Source organism: Bos taurus, chromosome 5, assembly GCF_002263795.3.
Source record: "Bos taurus isolate L1 Dominette 01449 registration number 42190680 breed Hereford chromosome 5, ARS-UCD2.0, whole genome shotgun sequence".
Taxonomy (NCBI): Eukaryota; Metazoa; Chordata; class Mammalia; order Artiodactyla; family Bovidae; genus Bos; species Bos taurus.
In genome coordinates this window covers 69,506,025-69,523,448 of record NC_037332.1, presented here as the reverse complement: position 1 = coordinate 69,523,448, position 17,424 = coordinate 69,506,025, and the positions used below count along the sequence as shown (strand labels likewise).

Below are 17,424 nucleotides of genomic sequence, written 5' to 3'. Positions count from 1 at the left end.
TCAGACTGACATGTGTCAATCAATGAGCATCATGGGAGGAGGCTGTGGAGGGAGCAGGGTAGTGATTCTCTTGGTTAGAGGCTCAAATATGCAGTCTGCCTAGGATTTCCCCCACTCTTCAAAGCAAGCCAGGAAGATGGCTGGCTGCCCTGCTCTTTGTAGGCAGGCAGGGTGGATATAAAATTTCACCTATTGCCTCAGTACAAATATGGGGAAGGGGAGGATATGTGTGGGAGAAATCAGCAGGGGGGAAGTCAATATGATGATATACTGTGGGCTTGTCACGCCTTTACATGTGGCCCAGGACCCTGTATCACTATATTGTCCTGACAGACCTTGTTATAGTCACTGCCATTCAGTGAATACCTGAGTACCAGTCACTTTACTTACATTATTTCCCCTCCTTGTAACAGCCCCAAGAGTTAGGACTTGCCGACTCCATTTTACAGATGAGGAAACTGAGACCTGTGAGGTTTGGGTTCACCTGAGGTCACCCAGTCAGCAAAAGCCTGAATTTTGATCATACTGCTTTGCTCTGCATAGCTCTGCCTACATCCCTGAGCTCTGAACATTCACAATAGCCACTGTGGAAAAGTGGCTGCAGAGCAGGTGGTTTTGGGTGATTATTCAAAAAAGGAAAAATGAACACTGCAGAAGAGAAGGCTGTTACATTAAACAAGGGATCAGCGTTGGCTGGGCTGTTTGCCTCTTAAACAGGCAGGCACCGCGGGGCAGAATTTGCAGGTCCACAGCCAGAAGGTTTAATCATTAAACGATAAGGTGGCCTTATTTAAAAGCAGACCATTTTATAAGGCACACGATGCTGTCTAGACTTGGGAACACTTAGGAAAGGGGCCGGGCTGTGTGTTGGGCTCACACACCTGGGTTCCCAGCTTCAGTGAAATCTCTCCAACTCCTGCAGGGACAAATTGAACCTATTTTTTTAGAGGGTTTATGATTTCAGACGTTTGGTAGTCTTTTCCTGCTGGGCCCTTTCCTTCTTTGTAGACGTGGGTGTGTGTGTTAGTTGCTCAGTTGTGTCGGACTGTTTGCGACCCCATGGATTGTACTCCATCAGGCTCCCCTCTCTGTCCGTGGGATTCTCCAGGCAAGAATACTGGAGTGAGATGCCATTTCCTACTCTCGGGGATCTTCCCGACCCGGGGATCAAACCCTCATCTCCCGCATTGCGGGCAGATTCTTTACTGTTTGAGCCACCTGGGAGATATGGGTGAGGGTTGAGGAAAACTGGAGAGGAGGTTTGCTCCATAACATCATGTATCTGTGGGTCTCTTTGGTAGCCTTTGGCCATGAGGGTAATCATGTAATTACTTGTGTGTTTTTTGCTTATTGCCCTTGTCCTCTCATCCCCTGCTCCCCAAGGGCTGGGGCAGAATCACTTTGCATCACGACATCTCAGCACTGCTCAGTCCCAGGTGGGCACTCAAATGGATTAAGTCCACGAACAGTCAAAATCCAGAAAGGCTCAAGTGGATGCCACGAGTCAGACTTCTGTCTCTAAGTGGGAACATTTGATTCCCATGTTCACCTGGCAGCCACTGTTAGAAGAAAGGGGAAAACGGCCCCGAGGCTGTGTTTTGGATTCCAGTTGTTACTCCTCCTGTCTGGTCTCAGACTCAGGAGCCACGATGCTCCCGTGAGCCCAGCTGCTCTGAGTTTCTGGACGTTTCCGCTGAGGGTACAATTTAAAGACCCAGGAGAGAAATTCTCGTTCACTTAATGCCTTGTGAGAACAAAGCAGGGTCCCCATTCCCTAGACCTTCTCCTGCTGCCCCATGAGGAAGCAGGAGGAATTAAGTTTGTTCCCAGCGTGGAGGGTAAGAAAGGAAGGCTCTATCTTTGGGGCGTTTTCTCTGCCTTAAACATTTGTTGAGCACTTATCCTGGGCCAGGCGTATTCTGAGCCATTTATTTAATCTTTATAAGGACCTGTGAGACAGGTGCTGTATTTTCCTGCCTGACAGATGAAGAAACAAGAGCACAGAGAGGTTTTGCCACCTGCTCCAGGTCACACAGCTGGCACGTGGTTTCAGTCCGGACTCAAAGCCAAGTTCATAACCCATCCTGCCATACTGCTTCACTGTGTGCTGCCCTCCGTTTATATCCTTCCACTCCACAAAGGAGGCACTACCTTACGTTACAGGAGCGGCATTTATGAGCTCATCCTCCTCTTTTAAACAACTCTTCAAAAAAGTGACAACCATTCTGAGCTCTCTGGGTTTCCTCTGGAAACATCTTGGTAGCTGGATTTGGCTTCCGGCTGAATATGCAGCAGGCTAATTTCAGATTGTGCAGGAAGAGAGTGAGAGGGTAGGGGAGGAGCTCTAAGCAGCTGGAGGGTCAGGAAAGGTCTCCCTAAGGGACCATGGAGCTGAAGCCTGAACGTTAAGGACGTAAAGAACCACAGTATGATGTCTGTACCATATATTAAGTGCCTCTTGAATGCCTGCTATTATTCTTATCCTTATTGCTCTCATGGTTGGCCAGTAATTGGATCTGTGACCTTGGGTGAATCATCACACCGCTCTTGGGAGTTGAACTGAATGTCTTCCCTCTGTCCTCGACAGTTGCACGGTTCTAAGTGATTTCTAGCATTTGTCTCCCACTATGCCTTTGACATAGGGGCAGAATGAGTCCTCTTTTACACTTTTAATAGAAGATTCATTGTCGGATGAGGGAAGCTTTTGTAGGAGGACAGCCACCACGGCTATTAACATATATGGAGCCCTTTTAGTCTTCTCAGTGCTGGGGTGGGGTTTGCTTAGAATGTGGGCACTTTCCTTCACTGGACTGTTGGGGAGATTGACAGGTGGGATTATTTTCTTACCCCTGAGAATGTCACTACCCTCGCCTGACCCTGAATGGTGAAAGAATTTATTTCTATTGTCATTTGACAATAGGGCCTCCTCAAGGCCAAGTTCAGCCTGCTCCATAATCACCGGGGTGGTTTCTCTCCTCAGCCCATCTTTAGTTCATAGAGGAATGCAGTAGTTGGTCCAGCAGCCACCCACATCCTCCCTGGCCTGCGTGTGTTCACTGTCGGCTTCCTCCAGAGCAGGCTCCCAGGATTGCAGGCCCCGCTTAGATAAAATAAAGCCTCCCAGTCATGTCTTTACATTTGACGTAAGCAAAGGCAGGCTTTTCTTGTTGTGTCCTGAATGGGGCTGAGGTGAGGGCCTGGGTGAGCTGGGGGGCCTGACACCCTGGTGAAAGGGGGCCTTGAAGCTGGAAGCTCATTCATCTCTGTGCAATCTCTTTGTCTCCAGCTGTGTGGTCCACCCACAGTGTAGGGCAGATGCTCCCTGCCCCTGGGCATCATGTATTCCTCCTCTGCTTTCCCCATTCCTCGATGGCCCACATAGGTAGGATGCAAAGAAATCCTAAGCCATCAACCTAACGTTCCTGTCTTGGTGGTGACGTTCGACTGGAATGGTCCCTCCTTTTGTGCTTCAGTGCGACTATCACTTCCCTGGTCTGGCTTCCCAGCCATCCAGTAGCATCAGCCCCTCCCCGTTGTCCACTCTCCTTCTCTCCTTCTCCCTTTCCTTCCCTCTCCCTGCTTGCCCATGCTCAGTGTTTTCGCAGGCCTGCCATGTGCCTGGCCTGTTGTTAAGCTCTGGAGCTAAAGCAATGAATAAGATCACCACTATTATATTAATGACACCAATATGGATTTAACGACAACTGGGGAAAGTTCTGCAAAAGAGAAATCCGGGGACCTGCTGGTTGATTTAACCAACACATAGCAAAATCAAGAATAATGAGAGTTTCCTAGTTCTCTTGGACTGGTTGTATTTTATGGAAACATTTCCAAGTCTAGGGCTGCATGGGTATCTGCTGCAAGTCAGAAGTTGCAAATGTTCACAGAGATGAGTGCATTCCTGCGGAGACCACCCCTGCTTGACTCTTAGACAGTCAAGGTGTGACCCTGGGCAGCTGCTAACAAGGACTTTTTCTCCAGAGTGCTTTGTGATTTTGCAATCCGAGGGGTGGTTTTACTGCCTTTCCTCCAAGAAAGAGTGCTAAGTTGAGGGCTGAGGTCACAAGAGGACCAGTTTGGAGGGAACCAAGCAGGCTTTCAGAGCTGGCAGCAAAACCTGCCCCCCCCCCCCCAACAAAGTAGTTTTTGCCCCCCTTAGAAACAGGGCAGATGAAATTATCAACCAACTTGTTTATGAGCAGAGATGAATCCATTGGCAAACATAGTTTTTCCCTATGAGATTCCCATTGTCATTTAATTAAAAAAAATTGTTTTTTAATTTTTTTATTTCTGTGTTTCTTTTGAGTAAGTGCTCTGTGTCATGGCCCTGGGAATTCTCTACAGTTTGGATTTGCAGACCACATTGGCATGGAGCTTTGGGATCAACCGGGGCCAGGCAGGGAGTCTAGCTTTGTTTTCTTGGATTTACTCTGATTTTTTTCTTTAGCAGAGCTTTTTGGTCATATCATGTGCTATCAAAGGTACCTTAGTGAGAGGAAGGATATAGGGAGGATTTGGCTTCTGAGCAATTGCATTAGCACAGCATAGGCTAAAGTCTTAAAATCCAAGCTTTAATCAGAATTGGCCTCCAGACAGGCCATGCAATAAGGCCTTTTCTGTCCATCACTGTGGCAGCTGCACGGTGGGGCCGATTGATGCTGATTTCATCTTTTGGTGTTAGTCACTGACCTCCTGTACACCAAGCTCTTTTTTCTTTTTCTTCTTCTTTCAAAAAGGATCAGGATTCCTAGAGTAAATGAATCTGGCCCTGTTGAAGGAGCCCTTTGCTTTGTGGGGGGGAAACACCATCCCGAATTGAGGCTGTTAAAACCTGATATTTTCTGTTGTCTGGAGAAGGGTGTTTTTGCTATAAATGAAAGACATGATAGGGGGTATTTCGAAGTTTTGTTTTGGTTATTGTCAGTTCTGCCAACAAGTAACATCTGTATTTATTTTCTAAACTCTCCCAATGGCTGATTTGCATCTGTTTAGGTCTCTGAGTAACATTTCATTTCCTGACTTTATAGGTGGCTATAAAATCCATTCGTAAGGACAAAATTAAGGATGAACAAGACATGGTTCACATCAGACGAGAGATTGAGATCATGTCATCCCTCAACCATCCTCATATCATCAGTATTTATGAAGGTCAGTGATTTTTTTTTCACCCCCGTATCAGTGACCATTTCTCATACCATGGGGCCTGCCAAGATTTTTAGGTAATTGCCTTTCTGGGCAGAAGCCAAGTATTTTTCCTCATGATGCAAAAATAGCCGGGTGTTATCTCTTATTTGGTTACCTTGAATGCAACCAGACACATGTAGCACAGTGTACTTTGGTCATAAAATAGCTCTGGCTGGTGCCTTCTTCCATCTTCCCAGTTTCTTGGCAGTTGCTAAGCAACCCACCTTATTGAAAGCCAGTATGTGAGACACCCATGCTTTCTGGAAAAATGGCATTTTGCTGGGTGGCCAAGTAACGGTGGATCTGTTGTAAATGTCATTCCCCAAAGCTGACGCTTCAGGGGTGGTGTCATTACTTATTGAAAGTTAGCCTTTTTGAGTTAAGAATTTCCAACCGGTCCAAGAAATACCAAGAAAGAAGAGGGATCAGTTGGTGTGACAGATATTTTACAAATAGAACGCACGTTGTTGGTGTTTGGTGAAACATAGGGAGGGAAAAAGCTTATATATATGCTCATGCTTCACTTCTGTGGTCCTTCACAGGAAGAAATCAACTCACATTAAAAAAATATCCTTTAAAAAATTAGAAAAGCAACATGTGTTTATTGCAAAAATGATCAAAATATAACTGTTAAAATTAACATAATTATTAGTATGATAAATAGCTCTCTATCCATATTTAGATTTTTATCTACTTCTCTGTATATGTATGTGTTTTTTAATCCAAAATTAGATCATACTGTTTATACTGGGTTTTAGCTTTATTGTTTTTCATTTTTTATATCATACATCTCTTCCTATGTGAATAAATATTCCCCTATAAGAGCATTTTTGAAAGGCTTTATAGTATTCCATTTATGGGCATACCATAATTTATTGGCTGTATCTCCTTTTGTCAAATATGTAAATTGTTTCACATTTCTGGTTATAATAAACAGGGCTTTTAATGACTTCCCTTGCAGATCATTTTTACATTCATTTCTGATTATTTTCTTATGAAATAGTCCTAGTCTTGGACTTACTGAGTCAAAGCAGTTCTACAGAATATTTTTAATATATGATTCAGAAAAATAAATCTATTTTTAATTTCTGGTCTGTTCTTCATAATTTATACAGTAAGGGCTAAGAGGAAACCAGATGGTAACCCTAAAGTTTTTCTGATATTTCAAATTTTCCTTCTTCTGGTTCCCTGTTGATTTTTGCTATTGTTTTTCCCCCCCCACCACCTGCTATTTCTGTTTTTGCTCCTCATCTAGAAGTAAGTGCTGGTAATATCTTTTATCTTGATTTTTCTAAAGCTCATTTTTTGGGGCCCTTGGGGATAGGGTTTTATGGGAAATTTATATTTATTCAGTCATTTATTCATTCCACAAACATCTCTTGCAGTGAGTCTCTGATTTCAGCCCCTGAACCAGTAGTAACAGCATCAATTGGGTTTGTTAGAAATGTAAGAGTCCTAGGGCCTGCTGTAGATATGTAAATAACATATTCTGGGACCATGGAGACCTAAGCTTAGACGTTTTCATGGAAATATATGGCATCCAGGCTGGACCTTGAAGGGAATTTTTTCTTGAGGAAGAATTGCATGCCTGTGTGTGCTCAGTCGTGTCCCACTCTTTGTGACCCCATGGACTGTAGCCCACCAGGCTCCTTTGTCCATGGCATTCTCCAGGCAAGAACTGGAGTGGGTTCCCATTTCCTACTCCAGGGGATCTTCCTGACCCAGGGATCAAATCCACATCTCTTGCATCTCCTGCATTGGCAGGCAGATTCTTTATCACTGTGCCACCAGGGAAGCCCGAGGAAGAGTTGACAAAAGGAGAATTCCAGGCTGATAGAAACAAATCTGAATACGCCTGCTAATTGAGGGGAATTTCCAGAAGTGAGAAGTGAGTCGAGATACAAAATGCAGGATGAAAGTGAATTTTATTAAATGTGGAGTGTTTTTGCCCAACGTGGAAACCTGAAGGCCACCGTGCATGGCTTGGACCAGTGTGGGTCACGTGCTCTGTGCGCACTTCCGTGTTTGAGATTTCTTGGCCTAGAGCTGAAAGCTTCTTTGCCGGGAAGGCAGAGAGAGTTTTAATCCAGTGTGAAGTTTCCAGTTCTTTATTTGGGAGGCAGTTTGTGGTCACAGAAATCTGGCATCAAGAAGCCTGCTTCTTCATTAGCATCATGCCCTCCTTGGCCTTGGGAATTCTTCAGGCTGAATGGGAAACAGGAGTCTGTCTACTTCCCAAAGGAAGGCCAGAGATGAACCTCAATGGAATCACATACTATTATCAAGGTCAAAATGGCCTTACTTCAGGCCTTGCTGGTGGCTTCCAGAAGAGAAGCCTTTGCTTGTAACTTTAAAGATGTGCATGCATTAAATTTCTTTGGGTGACTAGAAATAATTTCTACTAAGGCCTCAGGCGAGAGCTTGGGCTTCAATTTCTAAAACCCTTTGAACTGGTCTAGGGAGTCAAGAAAGAGTTTGAGTTACACTAGACATGAGACTTTGGGCAGGATGGTTGGCTTTGCAGTGCCTCAGTGACTGTACCTATAAAATGGGGATAGCCATTCTACTCCTCTCCTAGGGTTTGGCAGCAGGATTAAACGAGATGATACATATACAGGTAGGTTCCAAAAGGTCACTGATGTGAAGTTTATGTCAGCTTCATCCCAAGTGGTTCTTAATGTGGGGTCTATTGACAAAGTGTTTTATGGGTGAGCAGCAGGGGTCTGTAAAGCCTCTGGAATAGTATATAACTATATTGTCTAAAACAGAAGTCATTAGTCATAGATGGATATTTGAATTAAAATTAATTGGAATAAATAAAAAATACTGTTGCTCTGTTACATTAGCCACATTTCAAGTTGCTCAACAGCCACTAGTGGTTCATGGCTGCCGTATTGGACAGCATAGATATAGAGCATTTTCATTATTGTAGGATGGGACCATGTTGGTATATATTTTATGTGTTAAGTTCATGAGTTATTTTTCTCTAGGTAGCGGGTGAATGCATAGCTTTCATCAGACTCTCAGAAGGATAAACTGTACAGTCCGTGGAATTCTCCAGGCCAGAATACTGGAGTGGGTCACCATTCCCTTCTCCAGATCTTCCCAATCCAGGCATTGAAACCCGGTCTCCTACATTGCAGGCGGATTCTATACTGTCTGAGCCACCAGGGAAGCCTTTCCTGACCTCAAATAGGTTAAAAAGAACTATATTGCCTTTAAATGTTTTGTGACCAGCAGTGTACCTTACAAATAAAAGGTATTGTTTTAATCCACAGAACTCCCAGGAACTTAAATATGCCTTTTTTTTTCTTTTAATTTCTTGGAGATCTCCAGTTTCTGTTCCATTCTCTTTCCCTTTTCCCACGCAAGTTCTTTTTCTCCCACATCTACTAAATAACTGTGGAGGAGGGCAGCTCCCCTCCCTTCCCAAGGGGTTAGAAACAGGTGATCCCCAAAATGTGTTTCCAGCTGTGACCCTCCGCCTGTGACCCCAGAGTCTCCAGGTCTTGTGACGTTATCTGTCTCCTGTTCAGGACCCGAGAACGCAGCACCCAGAGTGAGGTTAGACATCCTGATGTTATCTGTAGAACTCTGCCTTGTGCACAGAGCTCTCCCATACCTACTTTTGTTTGATCCCTGCAGCCTACCCAGGAGGTAATCAGCCTAGGTGTTCCCATTTTGTGGTTGTAGAACCTGAGGCAGGTTCATGACTTGCTGGGTGTGTTGGCTTGCCAGGGCTGCTACCGCAGACTGGGTGGCTTAAACAATAGAAATTTATTTTGGATTTGGAGGCTGAAAGTCCAAGACCAGGGTGTGGGTAGAGTTGGTTTCTTCTAAGGCCTGTCTCCTTGGCTTGTAGATGGCTGTCTTCTCTGTGTATCTTCACATCTGTATGTGTCTGTATCCAAATTTCTCCTTCTTAGAAGGTCACTAGTCATTTTGGCAACCCCACCGATTGTAGTCCGCCAGGCTTCTCTGTCCTTGGGATTTCCCAGGCAAGAATATTGGAGTGGGGTACCATTTACTCCTCCAGGGGACCTTCCCCCAGGGATTGAACTCATATCTCCTGCATTGGCAGACTGATTCTTTACCACTGAGTCACCAAGGAAGCCCATTTTTGGATTAGGGTCCACTGTAATGACCTCATTTTAACTTAATCATTTCTTTAAAGACTCCAAATAGGGTTGTATTCTGAAGAATTAGGTGTTTAGGACTTTGACATATGAACTTTTTCAGGGGGGGATATTCAGCTTATACCTGGCAGAGGGCATTGCAACCCACTCCAGTATTCTTTCCTGGAGACTCCCCATGAACAGAAGATCTTGGCAGGCTATAGTCCATGGGATTGCAAAGAGTTGGACACAACTGAGCAGCTAAGCACAGCACATTCAGCTTGTAATATTGAGTATGCTGACTAGTTGATGGCCCTAGCACAAAGTTCTTACTGCATTTGTTTTTTTCCTCTGCCAGTCCTCAGCCCTGGACCTCTGACCTCATGTCATATTTTGCTGGTTCTTCAGCCCACCACTGTGCTCCAGGCATCCCCCTCAGCCTGGCCTTTGTCCCCTCCTTTTGAACCCTGGAGCATGGCATGGACAATGTGGTGACAGCATTGGTGATGAAACCCGACTTTATCAGTTAATACACTGGTCTCTGCAGCTCACAGAGTGAAAGGGGAACCTTCTTCTTGACAGCTGATTATTTGATGAGCCAATCAGAAGCCTTAGCTTAGTGCTGAGATGCATTAATTTTTGGAGTGAAAAATCAGTGCCCAGGCATCTAAGTGGCTGTTGGGACATTAGCCAAGTGAACTTTACAATTTCTTCTTGAACAAGGACCTTTGTGATTTAAAACACACACACACAAACATATACACCAAACATACCCTAGCAACAACAGCAGTAGCAGAAACAATAATAGCAGTCATGACAAAATTCCTGGCCTTCATAGTGGTTACTGTCTTAAATATGTGAGAGCGTTCAATCTCAGCATGGTGTGTACCTTAGAAAATAATTCTGCATATATCTCAAGAAGAAGCTTGGGTCCCCAGTCTGGTGAACTCACTGGTCAAGTGTTTTCTGAGCTTTAGTTCATGGAAATGTAAATTCTTTGTATATTATTCACAGTACTTGCAGCCTGGCAGGCTATAGTCCAGGGGGTTGCAAAGAGTCAGACATGACTTAGTGACTAAACCACCACCACACAATATCTGCAGGCTCATAAAATCTGCAGCTTCACTAAATCAGTGCTGCTGGTCACCAGATCTCCAAAATAATTCCTTTCAAATGTTTCTTTCTTAAACCAGACCCCAGGGTTACTCTCGTGTTGACCTGTAGTGAACGTGATTGGCCCTCAAATTTGTCAACTCTGTGTAAACACAAACCATCACTGGCTCCTAATGCTAAGTAAATAAGAGGGGATAGACCTCTACCTTCTGGTGTGTGATACTAAGGGTAACCTAATCAAGAGAGAAAAGGAAGAAAGAAATAACTGGTCTCAAGATGGACCCCTGTTTTCAGTCAAAGGGATTCCATTCTCTCAGCAGGGAGGTAATTGACAATAAGGAAAGAACAGCTGAAAAGGAAGTGTCCGCCTGAGCATTCAACTTGGTTGCCTAGGATGGAAGAGATAAAAATGGTTTTTGCCCGGGGTTCTGATTTCAGGACCCAAGTTCAAACATCAAAGGCACATTGTCTCACCCCCATTTCCCCTTTGAAAGCCCCGGAGATTCAAATCTGCAAAACCATGAAGCAGTGTCTTGCTGCATAACACTTCAGGGAAACAGCACCCATCTGGTAACAGTCACGCACGTAAAAGCAGAAAGGTGGGGAGTGGGGGAGATTGGGCTGCTGCTTTCACTTTGATGCCCTCGGTGTTTTTGTTCCTGGAAATCTCTCTTCTTGGCCCTGAAAGATTACATCTCTCTCTTGGCCCTTTGCATTGTGATATTCTGGAACTGGCTAGCCCTTTCATCACATCCCTTGTCTTAGGTAAGAGGGAGCCTGGCTTTCTGGGACAAAGTAGGATGGCTGTTTGGCATCTGTCAGCTGTGATCGCTTGCCTTTGGGAGAGTCTCTCAAACTTCAGAAACAAAATCGCAAGCAAATGTGTCTCTTTTGATAATCATGTGAGTTTCATGGCCTGGCTCCATCTGCCTTAAACCTGCTGCCCATGAGAAGATGTGAAAGAGACTGTATTCTACTCAATTCTCAGAACTCCTACCATGGAGATGTCTTGCATGAGTTTACATCAGTTAAAAGCTCCTTCCAGCTTCTTAGAAACATAATATGCTTTCTCAAGCAAACTGTGCCTTCTGAGATTCCATTAGATCTTTCTGGAAGGGGATATGGGCTTCTCCCATGGCTCAGCAGGTAAAGAGTTTGCTTGTCTCTTAGTGAAGAATCACTGCTTTAAAAATCCAGGCTCCAATGAAGGGTGTTCCTGCCTTCTCCTCCCTCACAGCTTGTGGCCAGAGACAGTTGGGCCAGTAAAACATGTTTCCACAAACCCAGCAGAGGTCCTGGAGTCAGAAACTGTTGCTTCCCTGGAAAAGAACCCCTTGAGGGTGGCAGGATCCCAAGAAACTGCTGAATAATACATCTGAGCATGGTTCTCTGACAGAGACTCAGAACCAGTAGCATCAGTGTCTCCTGGGCCCTGCCCTAGACATACAGAATCAGAACCCTGCAGGTGGGCCTGGATGTGCTGTGTAATAGCCAGTCCTCTAGGTGACTCTGGCACCCCACTCCAGTACTCTTGCCTGGCAAATCCCATGGACGGAGGAGCCTGGTAGGCTGCAGTACATGGGGTTGCAAAGAGTCGGACACGACTGAGCGACTTCCCTTTCCCTTTCTAGGTGACTCTAATGCACTCTCAAGTTTGAGAAGCATCATAGAATAACCATTACTCAGTAGGTTAGATTAGAAACCAAAGCAGGGCTGCTCTGTGAGCATCAGTGGTTTGGAAACACCTGTAGTAGAGCAATTAACACTTTTCTCCTCTGGCGGAAGAAACCTTAATCTAGGATTTTCAGGCGGAGAAGGCAATGGCACCCCACTCTAGTACTCTTGCCTGGAAAATCCCAAGGATGGAGGAGCCTGGTGGGCTGCAGTCTGTGGGGTCGCTTAGAGTCAGACACGACTGAGCAACTTCACTTTCACTTTTCACTTTAATGCATTGGAGAAGGAAATGGCAACCCACTCCAGTGTTCTTGACTGGAGAATCCCAGGGACAGGGGAGCCTTGGTGGACTGCTGTCTATGGGGTCACACAGAGTTGGACACGACTGAAGCGACTTAGCAGCAGCAGCAGGGTTTTTAGGCAGTAATCCAAGTCTATGCCCCAACCAGTAACACTGAAGAAGCTGAAGTTGAACGGCTCTATGAAGACCTACAAGACCTTATAGAACTAACACCCAAAAAAGATGTCCTTTTCATTATAGGGGACTGGAATGCAAAAGTAGGAAGTCAAGAAACACCTGGAGTAACAGGCAGATTTGACCTGGGAATATGGAATGAAGCAGGGCAAAGACTAACAGAGTTTTGTCAAGAAAATGCACTGGTCATAGCAAACACCCTCTTTCAACAACACAAGAGATGACTCTACACATGGACATCACCAGATGGTCAACACCGAAATCAGATTGATTATATTCTTTGCAGCCAAAGATGGAGAAGCTCTATACAGTCAGCAAAAACAAGACTAGGAGCTGACTGTGGCTCAGACCATGAACTCCTTATTGCCAAATTCAGACTGAAATTGAAGAAACTAGGGAAAACCACTAGACCCTTCAGGTATGACCTAAATCAAATCCCTTATGATTATACAGTGGAAGTGAGAAATAGATTTAAGGGCCTAGATCTGATAGATAGAATGCCCGATGAACTATGGAATGGGGTTTGTGACATTGTACAGGAGACAGGGATCAAGACCATCCCCCTGGAAAAGAAATGCAAAAAAGCAAAATGGCTGTCTGGGAGGCCTTACAAATAGCTGTGAAAAGAAGAGAAGTGAAAAGCAAAGGAGAAAAGGAAAGATATAAGCATCTGAATGCAGAGTTCCAAAGAATAGCGAGGAGAGGTAAGAAAGCCTTCCTCAGTGATCAATGCAAAGAAAGAGGAAAACAACAGAATGGGAAAGACTAGGGATCTCTTCAACTAAATTAGAGATACCAAGGGAACATTTCATGCAAAGATGGGCTCGATACAGGACAGAAATGGTATAGACCTAACAGAAGCAGAAGATATTAAGAAGAGGTGGCAAGAATACACAGAAGAACTGTACAAAAAAGATCTTCATGACCCAGATAATCACGATGGTGTGATCACTGACCTAGAGCCAGACATCCTGGAATGTGAAGTCAAGTGGGCCTTGGAAAGCATCACTATGAACAAAGCTAGTGGAGGTGATGGAATTCCAGTGGAGCTATTTAAAATCCTGAAAGATGATGCTGTGAAAGTGCTGCACTCAATATGCCAGCAAATTTGGAAAACTCAGCAGTGGCCACAGGACTGGAAAAGGTCAGTTTTCATTCCAATCCCAAAGAAAGGCAATGCCAAAGAATGCTCAAACTACCGCACAATTGCGCTCATCTCACATGCTAGTAAAGTAATGCTCAAGATTCTCCAAGCCCGGCTTCAGCAATATGTGAACCGTGAACTTCCTGATGTTCAAGCTGGTTTTAGAAAAGGCAGAGGAACCAGAGATCAAATTGCCAACATCTGCTGGATCATGGAAAAAGCAAGAGAGTTCCAGAAAAACATCTATTTCTGCTTTATTGACTATGCCAAAGCCTTTGACTGTGTGGATCACAATAAACTGTGGAAAATTCTGAAAGAGATGGGAATCCCAGACCACCTGACCTGCCTCTTGAGAAATCTGTATGCAGGTCAGGAAGCAACAGTTAGAACTGGACATGGAACAACAGACTGGTTCCAAATAGGAAAAGGAGTATGTCAAGGCTGTATATTGTCATCCTGCTTAGTTAACTTATATGCAGAGTACATCATGAGAAACGCTGGGCTGGAAGAAACACAAGCTGGAATCAAGCTTGCTGGGAGAAATATCAATAACCTTAGATATGCAGATGATACCACCCTTATGGCAGAAAGTGAAGAGGAACTAAAAATAGCCTTTTGATGAAAGTGAAAGAAGAGAGTGAAAAAGTTGGCTTAAAGCTCAACATTCAGAAAACGAAGACCATGGCATCCGGTCCCATCACTTCATCGGAAATAGGTGGGGAAACAGTGGAAACAGTGTCAGACTTTATTTTTTTGGGCTCCAAAATCACTGCAGATGGTGACTGCAGCCATGAAATTAAAAGACGCTTCCTCCTTGGAAGGAAAGTTATGACCAACCTAGATAGCATATTCAAAAGCAGAGACATTACTTTGCCAACAAAGGTCTGTCTAGTCAAGGCTATGGTTTTTCCTGTGATCATGTATGGATGTGAGAGTTGGACTGTGAAGAAAGCTGAGCACCGAAGAATTGATGCTTTTCAACTGTGGTATTGGAGAAGACTCTTGAGAGTCCCTTGGACTGCAAGAAGTTCCAACCAGTCCATTCTGAAGGAGATCAGCCCTGGGATTTCTTTGGAGGGAATGATGCTAAAGCAAATGATGCTAAAGTCCAGTACTTTGGCCACCTCATGCGAAGAGTTGACTCATTGGAAAAGACTCTGATGCTGGGAGGGATTGGGGGCAGGAGGAGAAGGGGACGACAGAGGATGAGATGGCTGGATGGCATCACTGACTCGATGGACATGAGTTTGAGTGAACTCTGGGAGTTGGTGATGGACAGGGAGGCCTGGCGTGCTGTGATTCATGGGGTCGCAAAGAGTCAGACACGACTGAGCGACTGAAGTGAACTGAACTGAAGCAGATCTGGACTTTGGCCCTTTTGAAGGCAGGGGACAGCTGAATTGATCTAACAAGATCTGTTGGTCACTAATAGTACCCCATGTTCTTCTTCATTTCTGTGGTCATTCATTCATTCATTTTACAAAAATGTATTAAGCACCTATGTTCCAGGTACTGGTCTAATAGGTCTAGTAGGGTGAATATGTATTTCTTGTCCAAATGGGCTTAGATTTGAATGAATCAATTGCTTTGCAATTACTACTGTGTGATTTTGGGGTAGTGACTTAAGCCCTCTGAGGCTTGGTTTCTTAGCTATAAAATGAGGTCAATAGCTAGCTACTTTATAAGACTGTGAGGATTAAGCTAATGAGTAGGGACTTCCCTGGCAGTCTTGGTAAGACCTCACCTTCCAATGCAGGGAATGCAGCTTCAGTCCCTGCTCGGGGTACTAAGATCTCACATACCTTATGACCAAAAAATCAAAACATAAAAAAAAAAAAACAGAAGCAGTAAGATAAAAAAATTCAATAAAGATTTTTAAAATGGTCCACATTAAAAAACATCTTAAAAAAAGATAATGAATAAAATTGCTAAGCATGGTCCAAGCTCTATGCTCAATAAAGTCATATTAGTTGTTCTTGATGTGATGTTAGAGATCTGAGAGGTCATTGCTGGCTGGAGTAGAAACTTCTGTTGGGTGGTGGCGGGGTTGAGGCGAGATTGCCCCAGTCAGTGATTCTGAGCTCTGGATGCACATTAGAATCTCATGGGGTGTTTGTAAGAAGGAATGCTGATGCCACCCCTAGAGATTTCAGTTTAACTGGCCAGGCTGAGAAAGATTGGGTTGATCCTCCAACTAGGAGGAAACGGTTGTCTTGGTCCGATCATTTGTCATCAGTGGATTCCAGAGCAGAACATGCATCTGGCAGTCGTCACCAATGAGCCGTGGGCGATACCTCTGGGCCTGGGTTTCCTTCCTCAGCCATTTGGTTGCTGCCCTCATCAGGGACTCAGAGCCCCATGAAACAGTTTGTTGAACTTGGCAAAGTGGTGTGTTATGCTTGTGTTTACTCTTCTGAACCCATGGCGAATTGCTGAGTAGTTTAACACACTCCCTCTGCTGCCAGATTCACAAGTTCCACATGAAGTCTCTCTCATCAGACTGGATCCAAATGGAGGACCCACCCCCGATCAATTGCACAGCCCTCAGAGAGTTTTCTTCACTTAGAATCAGATGAACAAGCTCTTGGGCTATGAATCTGTCCAGTCACGTTTTTAATGAGTTTCCTATGAAGTTAGCTATTTGACCTTCAAGTGTATTATTTTCATTGTTTTCATTTGATTACACCCAAGTCATTTTTCTAGAGGCAGGAGATTAGACATAAAACAACCAAACGCGAATGCTACTCCCTGGCTGTCCAGCCTCGCCCTCTTGGGTTTCCTGGAATTCAATATTTTCTAGTGCCTCAAATAATACCACTTGTACTTGAAGCTAATTTTTAAAGAAAAAAAAATGAACTGTATTGCCATGTAACATAGGGTCTTTTGAAATGAACTGGGATATCTCTGTAAATTTGCCAAGGCTGCAACTATTAGAAAGGCTCATGGACTTGTCTTTACAATGACCATACCCTCCAGGGGCATTTGGATCATGAAAGGGGGACTGGACTTAATGAACTGTAACTTATAACTTTCAGAGTCCAAGATTCTTTGATTTGGGAATTTGTGCTCTGCCTGCTCTAGCAATTCTGTAGAGTGGGTTCATCTGGTAGGTGTGAATCCAAGATCGACATCGGTGCTTTGGGACTCCACTGGGAACTGAAGAATGGACCCTAGTTAAGAGAGCCAGGCTTGCTGAGTCCTTTGATGCCTTTGAGTGTTAGTTCACGATCTCCTCTATTCTCGAACCCCTCTCGTCCAAGGGCACAAATACAATCTCAGGAGTGGATTCTGCCAACACAGATTCATAATAATCCTGGATTTGATCCAGGCATGTCTTCATTTGTTCTTCATTGTTAAACTAAAACCCGCTGCCTAATAATAACAGCTGATACTTATGTGTCTGCTTACTGTTATGTGCTGGGGTAATCCTTACGATGAGGTTAGAAGCTTCCATTTAACAGATGAAGAAACTGAGGGAACAGAAAGGTTAAGTAACTTGCCAAGGTCACTCAGCTGGGTAAATGGCAGACCTGGATTTGAACTGGGAGTCAAGCTCTTAAACTCTGCACTCTATTGTCTAATGAAGCAGACTAGGATTTAGGGTTGAAAAGAAAGTCATGAGCCACTCCTGGAGGGTCAAGCAGTGACCAGAACCAAAAGTGTGATAACCGCAAATCTGACTTATCCACCCTAAGTGATAAGGGGGGATGAACCTGAAA

The 17,424-nt window shown here is 44.4% G+C and overlaps 1 protein-coding gene across 1 annotated transcript in view; it reads left to right on the top strand.

Annotated features, from left to right (window-relative positions):
* The window catches only part of NUAK1 (NUAK family kinase 1), a 75,935-nt gene that overhangs the window by 28,689 nt on the left and 29,822 nt on the right, over positions 1-17,424 (top strand). Inside the window, exon 2 of the mRNA NM_001205496.1 lies at positions 5,028-5,148. Coding sequence (NP_001192425.1) covers positions 5,028-5,148 — 121 coding nt within the window. The remainder of the gene's footprint in view (positions 1-5,027; positions 5,149-17,424) is intronic.